The following is an 18,800-nucleotide window of genomic DNA, read 5'->3' on the forward strand; positions in this document are numbered from 1 at the left end:
TAAAACCAAATACTTTTAGACTTTTACTTTGTATTTTACTGGGTGTCTTTCACTTTTACTTGAGTTAATTTATATTAAGGTATCTTTACTTGTACTCAAGTATGACAATTGTGTAGTTTTTATACCATTAGCAGTTAGTGGATTTCCTGGCAACAGGAGTCTCTGTTCTTTAGTTATAGGATGACTAATATTGGGAGTTGAATACATATCTAATACGTTTTATTTTCCATTAATTGCATAGCTATTAGAATTTATTAATCAGTCGCACCATAATATCAAAATGCCTATGTAATTATATTATTAAGTTAAGTTACTGTTTTACATTTCCATTCTTTATGTTATCTATTTATTTATTTTAACCCGGAAGTTATCGTCCAACTCGTTTTTTCCCCGGATTAATCCAGATGGCCGCGTCCTTGTGATTTACGATACATGTACAGTCAAGCTCCCCCAAAAAATTAAACATGCAAATAAAAGAAGTAATAAAGTGGAATGTACGGGTGTCTATGCTGTATGCTTTGGGAATATGGACAATGCTTGGCACATACGGATATTATCAGTACATGGGGCGCAATGAAGAAAAGCCTGGTAGGCTATTCGCTTCACAGCAGCTCAGCTAACGTTAGCTAACTAACTAGCTATCAGTCACAACTTGTCTAGGTAGCTATTTATCTAAATATCAATGCCATAGCTACAGATCACATTATATTATGGACTGTTATTGAACTAAGCTGCTAATGATTTCTAATGGAAGTGCTTCCAAAGGTTGACAATATTACATGTCCTTGACCTTGTAATTGTTGATAAACTCAAGCTAGACTTGTATCAGCAGTCAGCACAAATGTAACTTTACCTTTACAAAATTGCATGTTTCGAAAATTCTGTGTTTCGTCATCTTATCATCCTGCAGTCAAAGAGAAGGAGGAACTACCTCCAAATCCTAGAGAAGTGACTATCCAGAGTGCACACATGAAAACCACCATCGTCTACAAGGAAAACTTTGTTCCTTATTCTACAAGGGTCTACAATTTTGTCAGCTCGCTCAGTCGGGACTCTGCATCTGCTGACAGCCAAGACAATACAAAGTAATGGTGAAAAAGTGAAAGCTGACGTGAACTGATGCCATTGCCTGCCTAGGCTACCACATTTGAGATGTGTGAAGCAAAATACTTAGGAATTAACACTGTAAATTGTCCATTGAATATATCTCTGTGTAAAATACACTGACTGAAATTATTTGTCACTTGTACAATGAATTGAAATAAAACAGTATCCCTCAGTTTGAGAACCCCTTTGCAAGCCCAGAAACACTCTCTACCTACACTGCACACGTTCTCAATGCAAAGTGTAGACAACCTCTGGCTGTTGACCTTCAAGATGTGGCAGTGATAACCTGTCCTGTGCATTGCTGCTGTATTACATTCAGTCCAATCCGAGAGTGTCTGACAGCTGGCCTATGCATGATTTTCATCACTTCAAGATAAATCAATAAAACTTCTGTCAAATTAACTTAATTTGTAAATGAGGTGCAACTGCAAATTAAATGTTTGCTGTCGTCTGTGTTGATCACAGTAATGTAATATCCATTTATCTGAGGATGTCCAGTGAGAATGGCAGAATGGTGAACTTACTAAATGACTGAGAGCTTGACTGTGTGATATTAGGTTGCTTCTTGTGTAAATATTTTCCGTCTGGATTTAATGATTTGTATGTTTGCCTGTTATGACCTGTGGATTGTGTCTGGATGATAAAATTGGGGGAGTACCACTCACCATTTTTTAGTTGGAGGCAACTGTTAGCAGTAAAATATTTGACAGTTGAAAATGTTATGATGTGAAGAGAGAATTCAACAACTCTTGGAGGGTAGTGAAAGTTGATTTAAAAAAAAGACCTCTATTGAAAAAAAGACCGGATAAAATCAACGTGTCTCTGCCTTTAGCTCAGTCAGCTCTTCTCTGTCCATTTCTTAACGCTTGATTGGATTGGTTTTACAGAGGGTAAAATGTTGGAGGCTTTAGAAAAATAAATAGAAATGCATTTTCAAAACGGCCACGTATGGATTCAGTGACCAATCACAATCTAGATACAAAACAAAATGTTGGTTCTCATGTAAATGGTTTTAAATTCCCATTCTGATTGTTTCCATCCCTAAACCATTTTGAAATATATAAAAGCCTTCATCAATTTTTCATCTGACTATAAAACTAACCCGAGCACGAAGCAGTGGCTACACTATGCCGCTACTCAAATGTGATGATAGATCCTTGCAATGCTTTATTATGGTAAAATGTTTTTCACCCCATGCTTTCTCTGAACTGATGGCTTCTACTGTTGTGGCTAAATGGAGTACAGCGCCATCTAGTTGTCACGTCGCGAGATCTTACTTGCCGCGTTAGTTTTCCTAACCTGCCGCGTTAGTTTTCCTTGCCTGCTGCAGCGTTAGTTCTCCTTACCTGCTGCGTTAGTTCCCCATACTGCTGCGTTAGTTCTCCTTACCTGCAGCGTTAGTTATCCTAACCTGCTGTGTTTGTACCCCTCGCCTGCTGCATTAGTTCTCCTAGGCTGCTGTGTTAGTTCTCCTAACCTGCTGCGTTAGTTTTCCTTGCCTGCTGCGTTAGTTCTCCTTACCTGCTGCGTTAGTTCTCCTAACCTGCTGCATTATTTCTCCTTACCTGCTGCGTTAGTTCTCCTAGCCTGCTGCGTTAGTTCTCCTAACCTGCTGCGTTAGTTCTCCTTACCTGCTGTGTTAGTTCTCCTTACCTGCTGCGTTAGTTCCCCTAACCTGCTGCGTTTGTTCTCCTTGTCTGCTGCGTTAGTTCTCCTAACCTGCTGCGTTAGTTCTCCTTACCTGCAGCGTTAGTTCTCCTTACCTGCTGCGTTAGTTCCCCTAACCTGCTGCGTTAGTTCTCCTTAACTGCTGCGTTAGTTCTCCTTACCTGCTGCGTTAGTTCTCCTTGCCTGCTACGTTATTTCTCCTTGCCAGCTGTGTTAGTTCTCCTTACCTGCTGCGTTAGTTCTCCTTGCCTGCTGCGTTATTTCTCCTTGCCAGCTGTGTTAGTTCTCCTTACCTGCTGCGTTAGTTCTCCTTGCCTGCTGCGTTATTTCTCCTTGCCAGCTGTGTTAGTTCTCCTTGCCTGCTGCGTTATTTCTCCTTGCCAGCTGTGTTAGTTCTCCTTACCTGCTGCGTTAGTTCTCCTTGCCTGCTGCGTTATTTCTCCTTGCCAGCTGTGTTAGTTCTCCTTACCTGCTGCGTTAGTTCTCCTTGCCTGCTGCGTTATTTCTCCTTGCCAGCTGTGTTAGTTCTCCTTGCCTGCTGCGTTATTTCTCCTTGCCAGCTGTGTTAGTTCTCCTTGCCAGCTGTGTTAGTTCTCTTAACCTGCTGCGTTAGTTCTCCTTGCCTGCTGCGTTAGTTCTCCTTGCCTGCTACGCAAAGTCACTTCTGTCTGTAGCTGAACTCCATCTAGCCACAACCATAGAAGCCATCCATTCCAGAGAAGCCATCAGTATCACCACAGCGGTACCTCAGATCCCCCCCAGGTCACCCTGCACTAGCGCTCGTTTTGTGTTCCAGCATTGTGTTCCTGATTTACAAATGAAGCACTGGATAAAGCAGATGCTTCTTGAGCCATACCACCAAGAGTAACTACTACTACTACTATATTTTAATCCCTGATCAAGGTTAAAGGCTGATTAATAAAGATGCGTTTTATTACATTTTTATTAATTTCACCCATGTCAATTCTGCAGCACCCTCCCCCTGTGAGGATAATGACACTGAGCCTTAAAGTTAATTATGAGATTGGAGAACACTTTTGGAGGGATCTTTGACCATTCCTCCATACAAAATCTTTCCAAATCCTTGATATCCTTGTGTGCTTGGGGTTATTGTCTTGCTGGAAGATCCATTTGCGGCCAAGTTTCAGCCTCCTGACAGAGGCAACCAGGTTTTTGGCGAAAATGTCCTGGTATTTGGTAAAGTTCATGATACCGTTGACGTTAACAAGTGCCTCTAGACCAGTGGAACCAAAATAGCCCCATAACATCCAAGATCCACCACCATATTTTACACTAGTTCTGAGTTACTTTTCTGCATACGTTTCCATGTTTCAATGCCAACACCACCACTGGTGTGCGTGACCAAATAGGTCTATTTTCATGTCATCTGACCATAGCACCAGTTCCAATCCAATCCAAGTTTAGCAAACTCCAGGTGGTGCTATGGTCAGATGACATGAAAATAGGCTTAGTGTCGTTATCCTTGCAAGAGGGTGCTGGAGAATTGAAAACAAGGGTGCCATTTTGACCCCAATCTTTTATATTATTACTTGTTAATTTTAAGCAAAATAGTTTCCTCAATTGTATTAGTATAAAATATATTTTTTTAACTTGAGCATACAATATACGGTAGTTATTTATTTCATACAGTCTGAATTTCTGCCAATAAGTTTGGTCCTGGCTATATATCCCTTTCATACACAGACCAAAATCACACTAATTTCCCATACATGCTTTTTTGTACCAGCTTTTTTGTATATCTGAAAGGGGTAAAATAACATGGTAAATTAAAAGCCACCTGAAGACCTGGTCATGATTCCTCCATTTTCACAGACCCGGTAACCAAAATACAGGTATCGGGGTCTGTGTGAGTGGTGCTCTGCTTTTGTTCAGGTAAATTCATTAACACTTCCATTGTTTAACATCTCCCTAATTTAACAGCCCTAATGGTTTAACAACCCCTCACCCTTCCAATGTGCCAGTTACCAATTGATATGTACAGTTGAAGTCAGAAGTTTACATACACCTTAGGCAAATACATTTAAACTCCGTTTTTCACAATTCCTGACTTTTAATCCTTGTAAAAATTCCCTGCCTTAGGTCAGTTAGGATCACCACTTTATTTTAAGAATGTGGAATGTCAGAATAATAGTAGAGAGAATTATTTCTTTCATCACTTTCCCAGTGGGTCAGAAGTTTACATACACTCAATTAGTATTTGGTAGCATTGCCTTTAAATTGTTTAACTTGGGTCAAATGTTTTGGGTGGCCTTCCACAAGCTTCCCACAATAAGTTGGGTGAATTTTGGCCCATTCCTCCTGAGAGAGCTGGTGTAACTGAGTCAGGTTTGTAGGCCTCCTTGCTCGCACACGCTCTTTCAGTTCTGCCCACAAATGTTCTATAGGATTGAGGTCGGCTTTGTGATGGCCACTCTAATACCTTAACTTTATTGTCCTTAAGCCATTTTTCCACAACTTTAGAAGTATGCTTGGGGTCATTGTCCATTTGGAAGACCCATTTGCGACCAAGCTTTAACTTCCTGACTGATGTCTTGAGATGTTGCTTCAATATATTGACATAATTTCCCTTCCTCGTGATGCCATCTATTTTGTGAAGTGCACCAGCCCCTCCTGCAGCAAAGCACCCGCACAACATGTTGCTGCCAGCCCCGTGCTTCACGGTTGGGATGGTGTTCTTCGGCTTACAAGCCTCCCCCTTTTTCCTCCAAGCATAACGATGGTCATTATGGCCAAAGTTCTATTTTTGTTTCATCAGACCAGAGGACATTTATCCAAAAATTACGATCTTTGTCCCCATGTGCAGTTGTAAACCGTGGTCTGGCTTTTTTATGGCGGTTTTGGAGCAGTGGCTTCTCTTTGCTGAGCGGCCTTTCAGGTTATGTCGATACAGGACTCGTTTTACTCTGGATATAGATACTTTTGTACCTGTTTCCTCCAGCATCTTCACAAGGTCCTTTGCTGTTGTTCTGGAATTTATTTGCACTTTTCGCACCAAAGTACGTTCATCTCTAGGAGACAGAACGCGTCTCCTTCCTGAGCGGTATGACGGCTGCGTGTTACCATGGTGTTTATACTTGCATACTATTGTTTGTACAGATGAACGTGGTACCTTCAGGCGTTTGGAAATTTCTCCCAAGGATGAACCAGACTTGTGGAGGTCTACATTTATTTTCTGAGATCTTGGCTGATTTCTTTTGATTTTCCCATGATGTTGAGCGAAGAGGCACTGAGTTTGAAGGTAGGCAGTGAAATACATCCACAGATACACCTCCAATTGACTCAAATTATGTCAATTAGCCTATCAGAAACTTCTAAAGCAATTACATAATTTTCTGGAATTTTCCAAGCTGTTTAAAGGCACAGTCAACTTAGTGTATGTAAACTTCTGACCCACTGGAATTGTGTGATACAGTGAATTATAAGTGAAATAATCTGTCTGTAAAGAATTGATGGAAAAATTACTTGTGTCATGCACAAGGTAGATGTCCTAACCGACTTGTCAAAACTATAGTTTGTAATCAAGAAATGTGTGGAGTGGTTGAAAAACGAGTTTTAATGACTCCAACCTAAGTGTATGTAAACTTCCGACTTCAATTGTATGAAAGGGGTACAGTATACTGTCTGCAAGAAAACAGTAAATAAGGCGCTGTTTGAAAGGGGGTCAACATTGCCTTTTATATATTTTATTTGTTACAGGTAATATACCAGATTTTCTGTCTGAAATGGGTATTACACTGCCCTCCAGGAGTTGCTGAATGTGCTCTTCATTTTGCTCCACAATTCATGCACCTTGGTGTGGAGAGCGAGGTTGTGACAGTTCTCCCTTCCCTTTGAAAATGCTCATAATGACAGTACCGTAGGTTTTTGGGACAGATGTTCAAAACACCAATTTAACTCCAGCAATCAGTACAGAAGGTATTTTTAGCCCTTTGATTCTGTCTGATATGGTAGCAAACGTGATCTACTGTACTCCCAACTGCTGCCGCTAGATGCCTCTGACAACGCAGCAAGGTTTCATGGGAAGTATGACGTGCACCACTTCAATCTGATTCATTCTGGCGAGCGAGCTAATCAAAACAATGAAGGCAATCATTCAAAGAGTGACAACAGCGAGCGTGTCAGGTGAGTAACGCTATCTACTTATTATTATTTTATTTCTATATCGCTCATAGTGTCAAAGAATGACAGTTCTTCACCGGTAGGCATGTTGCAGGCAGCACAGAGGATTGCTAACGTTAGCTACAGTAGTTTGGTAGCCGCACGGCTATCCAATCAAATGTATTTATTAAACACTTTTTCAGTGGTGTAAAGTAACTTACTTAAGTAAAAACACTTTAAACTAATACTTAAGTCGTTTTGGGGGGTATCTGTACTTTACTATTTATATTTTTGACAAGTTTTACTTTCACTTCTATATTCCTAAAGAAATATTATATACAATTTACTCCATACTATTTATATTTTTGACAAGTTTTACTTTCACTTCTACATTCCTAAAGAAAGATTATGTACAATTTGACACCCAAAAGCAGTCGTTACATTTTGTCAGGAAAATGGCCCAATTCAAACACTTATCAAGAGAACATCCCTGGTCATCTCTACTGTACTGCCTCTGACTCACTACTGTAAACACAAATGTTTCTTTTGTAAATTATGTCTGAGTGTTGGAGTGTGCCCATGGCTATCCGTAAATAACATAAAACAAGAAAATTGTGCCGTGTGGTTTGCTTAATATAAGGAATTTGAAATTATTGATACTTTCACTTTTGATACTTAACTATATTTGAGCAATTCCTTTTACTTTTGATACTTAAGTATATTTAAAACCACATACTTTTAGACTTTTACTCAAATAGTATTTTACTGGGAGACTTTTACTGCTACTTTACTAGAAAATTATTCAAGTATCTTTACATTTGCTCAAGTATGACAATCGGGTACTTTTTCCACCACTGCCCATTTTACATCAGCAGATGTCACAAAGTGCTTATACAGAAGCCCAGCCTAAAACATCAAAGACCAAGCAATGTAGATGTAGAAGCACGGTGGCTAGGAAAAAAAACACCCTAGAAAGGCCGGAACCTAGGAAGAAACCTAGAGGGGAACCAGGCTATGAGGGGTGGCCAGTCCTCTTCTGTCTGTGCCGGATGGAGATTATAAGAGTACATGGCCATTAAGTCTAGATCATTCTTCAAGATGTTCAAACTTTCATAGATGACAACACACACACACACACACACACACACACACACACACACACACACACACACACACACACAGGGTACAACAGGTCAGCACCTGTAAATATCAAACCCACTTTTTGAGAACCTGGCTAAAGAGCTGTAGATGTATGCCATGCTGAATTGCCCCAATATGTAATGATGTGTGCACTGACATGTCCAATGACTATTCCAAATGCTGGCATTATGGTAATCGCTCTAAGTGGGTTCACACTAAAAGTGGTTGTTACTAGTTACCACAGCGACAACATCCCAAACCCCGCTTATTTCCACAATTTCTCTGCATCAAATGTGATTTGAAACCTAACCTTAACCACACCGTTAACCTTATGCCTAATCTGAAATTAAGACCCCAAAACACATTTGTGTTTTCAGGAATTTTTATGATATAGACAATTTTGACTTTGTAGCTGTGGTAACTAGTGATAATCCTCAACGCTATCTCAATCATTGAATCTCCCAGATACTGTACTGTAGCAGCCTACTACTACTTGCAAGACTGTCAGTGTGTGCTAGATTAACCACACTTTTTGAGTAGGATGTGTCTGACACTGAATAATGAAAATGACAATTATTTTATTGATTTGATAATTCTGTCCTGTGTTGTCACAGTGGGAGAGGTGCCCATCAGCTCAATAGGCAGAGGACTGTGTGTGTTGCTGGGTATATCCATGGAGGACACACAGAAGGATGTTGACTACATGTGAGTGTGGCTTCATTCAGTCACAAAACATTGTCTTTGCACTACGGTACTGTAGCCCTTCTCCTACATAGGCAGGGCATAAGGGCCAGGTCAGGTTCATATCTGTAATAGGAATTTGTAAGACAACCGTAGCATTCACTTAGAGCTATTCTTTTGTATTTAGCCCAAAAAGGTTGGAACATCTGCACAAAATACTTGCTCACTCCTATAGCCATCTCCTTTGTGACCCCAACACACAAAGATTCTAATAAATTCATTCTATATTTCAATCAATTCTATGCCCCAACGTTCATTTCTCTGCTTCTCAGGGTTCGTAAGATCCTCAACCTGCGTCTGTTTGACGATGAGAACGGCCGGGCGTGGAGCAAAAGCGTCATGGACAAGGAATATGAAGTCCTGTGTGTCAGTCAGTTCACTCTGCAGTGCATATTAAAGGGTAACAAGCCAGACTTCCATGCTGCCATGCCTGCAGAGCTGTCCCAGCCCTTCTATAATAACATCCTGGAACACCTGAGGAGCACCTACAAGCCTGAGATGATCAAAGGTGGGTGAACACACAGGACTAAATAGAAAACGATGTTACTATGGGTGAACATCACTGACTGACACAGCAGGCGTACAGTCTGCTAAATACGCGCTAGGCCTATATCAGCTGCTATAACTATATTACGAGCTAATAAACAAGCCTGAGATGATCAAAGGTGGGTAGCCTAGCGGTTAGAGCGTTGATACAGTAACCGACAGGTTCCTTGTTCGAATCCCAGAGCTGGCAAGGTATAAAAAAAAATGTCCGTTCTGCCCTTGAGCAAGGCAGTTAACTACAACTGCTCCTCGGGTGCTGATGATGTCGATTTAAGACAGCCCCCCTCACCTCTCTGATTCAGAGGGGTTGGGTTAAATGCGGAAGACACATTTCAGTTGAATGCATTGAGTTGTACAACTGACTAGGTATCAGTTTTCCCTCTAAGCTGCGTACAGCTCCCATCAGACTGCCGCGCAGACAAAATATCCGTCCAGCCAGAGAAGCATGAGTTTGAACTTCACTCACCTTTCTTGAGTTTTCCCCTTAGGTTAACACTATCAACATTTCGCTCTACTGTGGGAATTGTGATCGAATCAACGCAATGTTAATTATCCAATTTCAATGTAACATACCGACATAAAACAAACTATTCAAGACTTGGTATGCAAAACTAACTGTGCAAGATATTTTCTTGTAGGCAGAGCGCATTGGAGTAGGTTTCTATAGTATTGACAGACAAGACTATAGTATTGACAGGCAGATACTCTACACAGACCAGTGCGCCATAACTAATCAGAGCTGCAGTAGGCCTATATGCAAATAACCATTGCCATATATGGATCTGTGTCTTTCACTTTGAGCTGGACCGTATTTAGGCTACAGTATGAGCGGTCGTGAATAGATGCACTTTAGTTCATATTCTTTTCTAGTTAGTGAGTTATTAGCCCAGTTATAGCTAATTTCTAGTCAACAATGGGGGAGTGTTTGCTTCCTACAAGAGCACAAAACGTGTACATTTCTAGACATCTTTGAAAACGTGTCAGGTAAATAGCTTGAATAAGTTAAGGTGCCAATACGCAGAGCATATCTTAATTTGACTGATTCTCTGTAATAAATGGTATGGGAAAAATAATGTATTTTATTTTGAAAAGTGGTTTCTTGCATAAAAAAAACTAACATTTTCAGTCACTTCCTTGTCTGAATGACAGGTGTATGAACAGGTTAATGTCAAGCCCTGCATGTGTTTTTTTTTTTCAAAAGTCTCATGGAATGTAGGCCTACATTGAACACCACACATTGGCTGCTACTGTAGGCTGAATGATAGAACAGCTATTTCCATGTTCAAATGTTATTGGATGCATTTTCTCCATTGTTTTTGATGGTAGGTCACTCGGGTAGGCCTACATTATGATCAAATAGCCACAGTAGACTACTTGACCACTCTTACAACTGTAACTTAAAGCAGGTACAACCTCCGTGTTCACAGTAAACGCGCGCCGGAAGTTGCACAGAATTCTCACAACCTTCAAGTTTGCGCTCAGCAGACCTTAAATTTGCTCAGTGCCCCGGAGAATTTGAGGGGACATTGCTAGGTATCCCATTTCCTTTCCTCACTATTGAGTTGAACCAAGCGGAGATGCGTGCTGTGCTAACCTGGTTCCACTTCCACTTTAGTTGCTGGAACCATGCTGGAAAGGACCATGTGAACAGATAATATCAGAGCCAGCACTATAGGTCAGGTCAGCGTGATAGTGTGAAAAGAGTACAAGAATACAGTAGGCTACACAAGCACTAGGCCTATACACAGAGTGTACAAAACATCTCTTTCCATGACATACTGACCAGCTGAATCCAGGTGAAAGCTATGATCCCTTATTGATGTCACTTCTTAAATCCACTTCAATCAGTGTAGATGAAGGGAAGGAGACAAGTTAGAGAAGGATTTTAAACCCTTGAGACAATTGAGACATGGATTGTGTATGTGTGCCATTCAGAGGGTGAACGGGCAAGACAAAGATTCAAGTGTCTTTGAACGGGGTATGGTAGTAGGTGCCAGGCGCACTGGTTTGTGTCAAGAACTGCAACGCTGATGTGTTTTTCACGCTCACCTGTTTCCTGTGCGTATCAAGAATGGTCCACCACCCAAAGGACATCCAACCAACTTGACACAACTGTGGGAAGCATTGGAGTCAACATTGGCCAGCATCCCTGTGGAATGCTTTCAACACCTTATAGAATCCATACCCTGACAAAGGCTGTTCTGTGGGAAAGGGGAGAGGGTGTTCCTAATGTTTGTTATACTCAGTATATATTGCAATATCACTATATCTATCTACAGGGCTGAGTTGGGCTGGGTGAGCGAGACACTGCAAGATGAGTCGTATATAGAGTTTTTAAAATAGACTGCTATTGTACAGAATTTCACATCCAGTGACCCAAAAGTGTCAAGGACACTTTGCTGTGTAGGCAGTTTGTGGGCGGAGAGAAATTAACTCTCATAAGACACTCTAGATAGGAAAAGCCTAAATGAAGAGATAATTTTGATACCAAATAGTCACTATTATCTTGGTTATTTAATAGATGGTAAAAGGATTGGCATTCTGCTAAGTGTGTGGTTTTAGTATTTAATAGCATTGGGTCAATGTTTTGCTCAATCAGGGTTATGATGGATTGCGAAAGGTAATTTGTTCAAGCAAAGAGGTGAAGCTAAACTGAACAAAAATCTAAACGCAACATGCAACAATTTCAAAGATTTTACTGAGTTACAGTTCATATAAGGAAATCAGTCAATTAAAATAAATTCATTAGGCCCTAATCTATGGATTTAGAGAAATGAACATTCAATTATCTGGCAACAGCTCTGGTGGACATTTCTGCAGTGTGCATGCCAATTGCACGCTCCCTTAAAACTTGAGACATCTGTGGCATTGTGTTGTGTGACAATTTTAAAGAGGCCTTTTATTGTCCGCAGCACAAGGTGCACCTGTGTAATGATCATGCCGTTTAATCAGCTTCTTGATATGCCACACCTGTCAGGTGGATAGATTATATTGGCGAAGGAGAAATGCTCACTAACAGGAATGCAAAGAAATTTGTGAAGAACATTTGAGAGAAATAAGATTTTTGTGCGCATGGAAAATCTCAGGGATATTTTTATTTCAGCTCATGAAACATGGGACCAACACTTTACATTTTATTTTTGTTCAGTCTAATTGATAGCCTAAGGTCAATATCACAAACACCTGGAGAACTATAGTGAATAGAAGGGTTGCTGTTCACAGCTTGGGGGATTGAGACACTAGCTTAAGGCTTGACCAGGGTTAGGGTTGATAAGCCAATGCATTCCTAAGTGAAACAGCCTAGACTACAGGGTCACATGCAGTAGCTTTTATCCTTAAGGCCACTCAAGACTTGACTCCTGACCTGAAAGGCTCGGAATCAGTTGGAACGCCTGCTTTCCTGTTGAAACAGAGGTTACATACATCGGTCTTTAAGGTCATAGTTCACAGTGCAAAGGTTATGGTGGTTTCACACATCTACATAGGGGGTGGGTTTGTCAGGCCATGTTTAGTGGTGAATTGGGTCTATACGGTCGTTGGTCACAGCATAGAAATAAACAGTGTTATATTGAATTATATGGGTCACAGGGCAAGGGTTATGGCGGTTCCACATTGGGGTGGTTTTCTTTTATCGGGTCGTAGTTGGTGATGGTGTTTGGTGGGGAATTGGTTCAAGCCACTGGGGAGAAGGTGTAGTGGAGGAACTCTGTGTCCCTGCTTGTAGTGGGACGCAAGCTCTCTAATTAGTCTTCTCACTGCCAAGGCCCAATCCCCTGAGTGGAAGAAACGAGATGATTCAGCGCTTTTTAGAACACACCACCCAGCCACCGGTTTCATGGGCAGATGATGTAATAAATCGACGCATACCTGGACCAAAGGGGAACATTTTAAGTATAAACTTCCTGTCTTATTGTATCTTAACACCCTCTACCCCCATGTCCCTGTTGTACTGAGATGCCACCTGCTTATAAATCATTGATATAGATTAATATGCACAATAAGCAAACTGCAGTGGCTGTTACTGGATGGAAACGTTGAGTGGTGTCATTTATATTGGCCTATAGAGGAAGGCGGGGAAACAAAGGAGGATCCTAGTTCTTCTAACTGTTTTAGACTCATTTAGATGTATTAAGGTCAACCTTTACATTTTCCTTTTGTCTTGTGTTTTTAGACGGGCAGTTTGGGGCCTACATGCAGGTTCACATTCAGAATGACGGACCAGTCACCATCGAACTGGTGTCTCCTTCTGCTCCCATGGACCCCAAACAGGTACAGTTGATGCTGTTGATTTCTGCAAGCAGGGAGTTGTATGATGGTGTCATATTGCGGAGTCTCCCTTTATTAGGCTATGTATTGCTAGACTATATTTGTTCTAAGTGGTTCAGACTTTCTCTCAACACTCACTGTCTATCCTGCTATCCTCCAGCAGGTGGTGCTGCAGGCCTAACTTCTCCTTGTAGTAACAGATGGAGAACGGACCATGATCAACATGCAAAGCTGCACTATTGCTTTTCTTAGTGCAGTGTTAGTCAACCTCTAGTCCGTGGACCGGCACCGCTCCCTGAGATGTGGCTTACTGGTCCCTGGGATAGCTGTCAGACATTTAGTTGGTCAGTTTTCTGTTGTAATTTTAGTCCCTGGCTTCAAGGAGGTGAACCATAGATTTGCTGGTCCGTGATACAAAAACCAATCCTGATACTGTAGATGTGTACTGATTATCCCATGAATCTGTCCTGCTCTGTCCCAGCACCCCTCTGGCCTAGCTGAAAGACCACTGATTGACCAAAACACACTCTGAAAGGTTTGAGTTGTCATGTGTCAGAAGTGTGTGTGTGTGTGTGGGGGCGACATAACATATGATTGGCAGGCCAGGGCGACGTGGGGGTCGCCACCGCATGGGTGCCCCCGCTCTCCCCACAGGGATCGGTTGACTCCTGAGTCACTGTGCACTCTGTTACCATGATGACGGCCTCTGCAGGGCCGACTCATGCCATGCTGGCTAAGAAATATATTTGAATGTGGAATAATGATTTATGAGTTCTGATGTGTAGCCTAAGTAGTGATAAGTTCACCCACAATGTTATATTAATAATGGATGTCCTCTCTTAGGGCCAGTTTCCTGGCCCTAGATTAAGCTCTGTCCTGGACTATAAAGCATGCTCATTCTAAATTCTCCTTTGAACATGCTTTCAGGGCTAGGCTTAATCCTGATCCAAGAAACCGGCCCTTAATGTATTACTGGGCATCTGTTTTTGAATGGTAAACTATGTTAAAAGTCATTTCACGTCATTTTAAGTGTATTTTAGGCAATGTATTCATCTTTAAACATGACAAATGGATAACCGTTGGGTAACACTGCTGATTCCACAGTATCTCCCAGTCCTGTTGTGTAACACAGAGGGATTTGAAGGACCAAAAGCCTTGATGAATGTGTTACACCACCACATCTACTTTAAGACATCGCGCTATGATCCAAACTTAGCAGAAAGCAGTCAGGTCCACTCCAAATAGCAGCAGCCATGAGGGAGTAGGGACATCCCTCCCTGCTTCTCCTAAACCGTCCGCTTCACATTGTATTTTATTCAAATCAAATCAAACTTTATTTGTCACATGCGCCGAATACAAGTGTAGACCTTATCGCGAAGTGCTTACTTACAAGCCCTTAACCAACAGTGCAGTTCAAGAAGAGTTAAGAAAATATGTACGAAATAAACTAAAGTAAAAAATAATAGAAAGTAACACAATAAAATAACAATATCGAGGCTATATACAGGGGGTACCGGTATCGAGTCATGTTTGGGGGTACAGTTAGTAATTTGAAATTGTGGTGTTTTAGTTATTTGTGAATTGTTGAAGACTTCCTGAATGTGATTCCAGTCACTTCTGTGTGTGCATGCGTGGTCTTTGTGTGTGTAAACTTGGCTGACTGTTTGGTCCAATGGATGTAAGCGGCAGTCCTCCGAATTTTAATCCTGTCTGTTTTGGATGTTTGGGATGTTGTTGTGCAGTTAGAGGGGTGTATGCCAAGACTGAGAGGATCACCAGTCAACTGGGGGAGCAGCTTAAACACATACAGACACTTCCTTTCCATGAATCAGAAGCTTTATCGGATCGTAGGAGAGGGACAACAGAGCCTGGCAAACAATACCATTAAGTCAAGTTATCCTGTTTCTATTGTTCTGTGAAAGTAATTTTGAACACGAAACAGTGGTCTTAATCACTGAAATGTCATGTGATCATTTTTATTGGGGGTCTTCAAAGCAACACAACACCCTGGGTAAGATGGTATCATTGCTTGCTAGCTAGCTAACCCCGATGGAATTTGTACAGGGATAACTAGATACATGGTGGTTTTTTTTGTCTTATTCTCTTTAAATAATTAAGAGTTTGTGGGATGTTGTGGCTTTAGCATGACATTTAAGTCATAAATATTTCCTGTGGTGCCCATGAAAGTTTTAGCATGTATGTTTACAAACCTTTTCAGGGATAGTTGTGTACCTTTTAGTGTAGGATTGTTGTTTAATCTTCATTGAGCAGAACAGAGATAGCTGCAACAGTAGATTCCTCAGAGAGGAGTTCAATAGATAAGCCTCGCAGCTAAACCGTAGCTGGTGAGTGAATGGGAAGATGACTCGGCTCTTTCTGAGTGTGACAGTTAATGCTACATCGAAATGGTCATGGCTTCCGGGAATAGCAGCACAGTGAAACAAAGCTCTGATGTTTATTTCTCTTTCTTGTTCTGCCCTTTTCATCTTCTCTTCTCTTGTTTTTATGTAGCCAAGTATTTGGTACAGTTATACGTAGCTAGGTCCCTGTGTTTTTCTTGGACACGTGACTTGACCAGTAAAAACAGGTCACGTGACCACGAACAACTCAGGTCCCTACTAACGCATTAGATCAATCCAAGTTTTGTCCTTCTCTTTTTAACCCTTTACCCCCGGCCTTTTTTCCCCCTCAGCTCGCTAAACAGGAGAAACAGCAGCAGAGGAAAGAGAAGCCGCGCTCTAAAGGACCCTTGGAGTCAGGCAGGGAGAGGGCCGCCCCGCGCCCCAGAGCACAGGACCCTAACGCCAGCAGTGGAGCAGACGGAGACGTGTCGTCAGAGAGGGAGACCTAGGGCAGCACGGTGAGCCTGGAGTTACCCAACCTGCTGTACTGGTAGTGCTGTATTAATTACACTAAAAATGTACTAATAAATAACCAATAAAGTTGTCCTCTGTTTTGGAGGGTTGATGTCAGGTCAAAGTAGTGGTATCTAGTGCTGTATGCATCTGCTACAAAACGCTTTACGTCACTGGTCCTTTATTCCAGCTTCTGGATTTCCTCTTTGTATTTCTTGCACACATACATGGATGAAATAGAACCACTTCAATCCACATTGGTGTATGTTGTACTGCACATGGTCCTTGGTCGCTCCATGTTATTGTTGACATTGTAGTGAAATCCAAGAGGCTGTTTCTTATAGAAGTGTTCAGATCTCTGGATTAGAGGGCTTTGCTCTTATTCATCCCTAGCGTTTGTTTACTAAAAACAGAGAAGTGGAGTCACTGCGTTAGTCCGCCAGCCCGCCCCTGCTTGCTCGTGCGAGCGAGCCTGTGGTGTGGTGTGTTCGCGACTATGCCTTACCGTGTTGGGGTCAAAACGCAGTGACCCGTGGTGGAGTTGGTGTGGCATCGGAGCGAACACACCACCACACGATGTCATCACTGGGTGACGTATCCTCTCTTTCATAACCATGCCCATACCCTCACACTTACACACATCATGCATACGCACACGCATTATACACACACACATCCACGGTACATACAATATATGTCATTTAGAGATACTACACACACACTCCATGTTCCTCATGGCTCTTCGTACTCAGCCTCCGGTGGTATCCCAGACTCCCTGGTGGGGAGGACACTGTACTCCCCTCACTTTACGAGACAAAAAAGAGAGAAGGAGACGGGAGAGAGGGGGGCAGGTTGGGTAAATATGCTGCAAGACATCAGTAAGGCCTCCCCGAGATGGTTGCATAAGGCCACTTTGTCTGACAGAGAGCGAAAGCCGAGGGAGGGATAGGGGGAGGAGGGGGAGAGGGAGGGAAGGGAAGAGAGCGATTGAGAGTTGTTTTCATTTTTCACTTTCGGGGGGGAAAGCAAAGGCAGCAGTTCTCTGTGTGATAAGCGAGCTCAGACTTGAACTTGAAGGTAGAGAAATGCTCACTCTCCTCCTCATCTCTTCCTCCTCTCTCGCTTCCTCAGTTTTGTCGCTTCATTTTTTTTAAAGGGGAACTTTGTCTCCCTGAGGTTTGCTTACTATGACTTAAACATGAGCAGTGTGCACCACTGTGTGTGTGTCTCAGAATGATTAGAGTCATTTTGTGACAAGTCTTCGTCCTATCTTCCCTCACTTCCTTCCTGCAATGTTCTATTTAAATGAAATGTTCTTGTGGTTCTGTTACTGCAAGACTCCCACTGCTCTCAATACCACAACTACTGCTCTTTACACGGCCACCACTCCTACTAATGCTAATGCCTCATTTCATATCATTTACATTATCTCCAATTTGTAAGTCGCTCTGGATAAGAGCGTCTGCTAAATGACTTAAATGTTAAATGTTTAAATGTACTACTGTGTCCAATGCTGCTGTGTCCAATGCTACTATGTCTAATGGTACTATGCCTTAATACTACTAACAGCCTAGACAAGTTGCTCTGGATAATGGCACCTGCTAATTGATGTTCTATATATGAATATACTGATAACGATGTGCGTTGCTTCTTATAGATTTACCATATTGATGATGGGAGGAGCCCAGTCTGCCAAAATGGACTTCATCTGCAGAGACTGTGAGACGTGACTCTGGACTGTCCTCCTGGAAGAACGTGTGGGCCTCTTCCTCTCCATCTTTCTCTACAACATTGGCAGTCTCTGCCTTGTACCCTCTCTGCCACTGTATCCTCTACTCAAAGACATGGGACCTTCCACCCAAAATCCAAAGACACCAATGACAGAGAGGGCTAGTGGCATCACAAGATGGAGATGTAGGACATTCTCTCACCTTACTTTTGTAGTTCTTGTCATAATAAGGACAACATATTTGATATTTATGAATGTTGTGAACATGATATGCTATACTGCTGTTTAGTGGATTTCAATGTAAATGTTGTCATTTTATAAAAGAAAACATGGTGTGTGGACGAATACTGTGTTTGTTGTCTGTGTGTGAGTGCGTACATGCGCTATCCTTGGATGGTCTGAGGGAGGAACACACCTACCTTCCCATTGAACACAAATACCTTCAAAACTCCAGTATTTAGTTGACAGAGCATCTATTCCTGGCCTACAGGAGCTGCTGTGTCCTCGCAGCGTGACGTTGTGCTGGGATGAGATTTCTCTCCGTGTTTATTTCTGGTTGAGAACAGGAGGAAACGGAGAAACAACGTCAGGCTCTGGAGATATCATATGAGGAGAAGACAAGACATGAC

General features: G+C 41.9%; 1 protein-coding gene and 1 long non-coding RNA gene across 2 annotated transcripts; both read left to right on the top strand.

The window, feature by feature from the left end:
- Positions 1 to 381: 381 nt before the first annotated feature.
- Positions 382 to 1,279, top strand: LOC106586733 (uncharacterized). The gene is made up of 2 exons (XR_001324241.3): positions 382 to 588; positions 911 to 1,279. It is a non-coding gene; the product is annotated as an uncharacterized LOC106586733 (long non-coding RNA).
- A 5,543-nt stretch (positions 1,280 to 6,822) lies between these two features.
- dtd1 (D-tyrosyl-tRNATyr deacylase 1) lies at positions 6,823 to 18,468 on the top strand. The gene is given in 6 exon segments (NM_001140675.1): positions 6,823 to 6,918; positions 8,649 to 8,739; positions 9,048 to 9,283; positions 13,493 to 13,590; positions 16,280 to 16,447; positions 18,100 to 18,468. Coding segments are annotated over 5 exon segments (627 nt in total). The 5' UTR covers positions 6,823 to 6,875; the 3' UTR covers positions 16,439 to 16,447; positions 18,100 to 18,468.
- The last annotated feature ends 332 nt before the right edge of the window (positions 18,469 to 18,800 follow it).

The sequence above is a fragment of the Salmo salar genome, chromosome 02 (genome assembly GCF_965601325.2).
Source record: "Salmo salar chromosome 02, fSalSal1, whole genome shotgun sequence".
NCBI classification, from domain to species: Eukaryota; Metazoa; Chordata; class Actinopteri; order Salmoniformes; family Salmonidae; genus Salmo; species Salmo salar.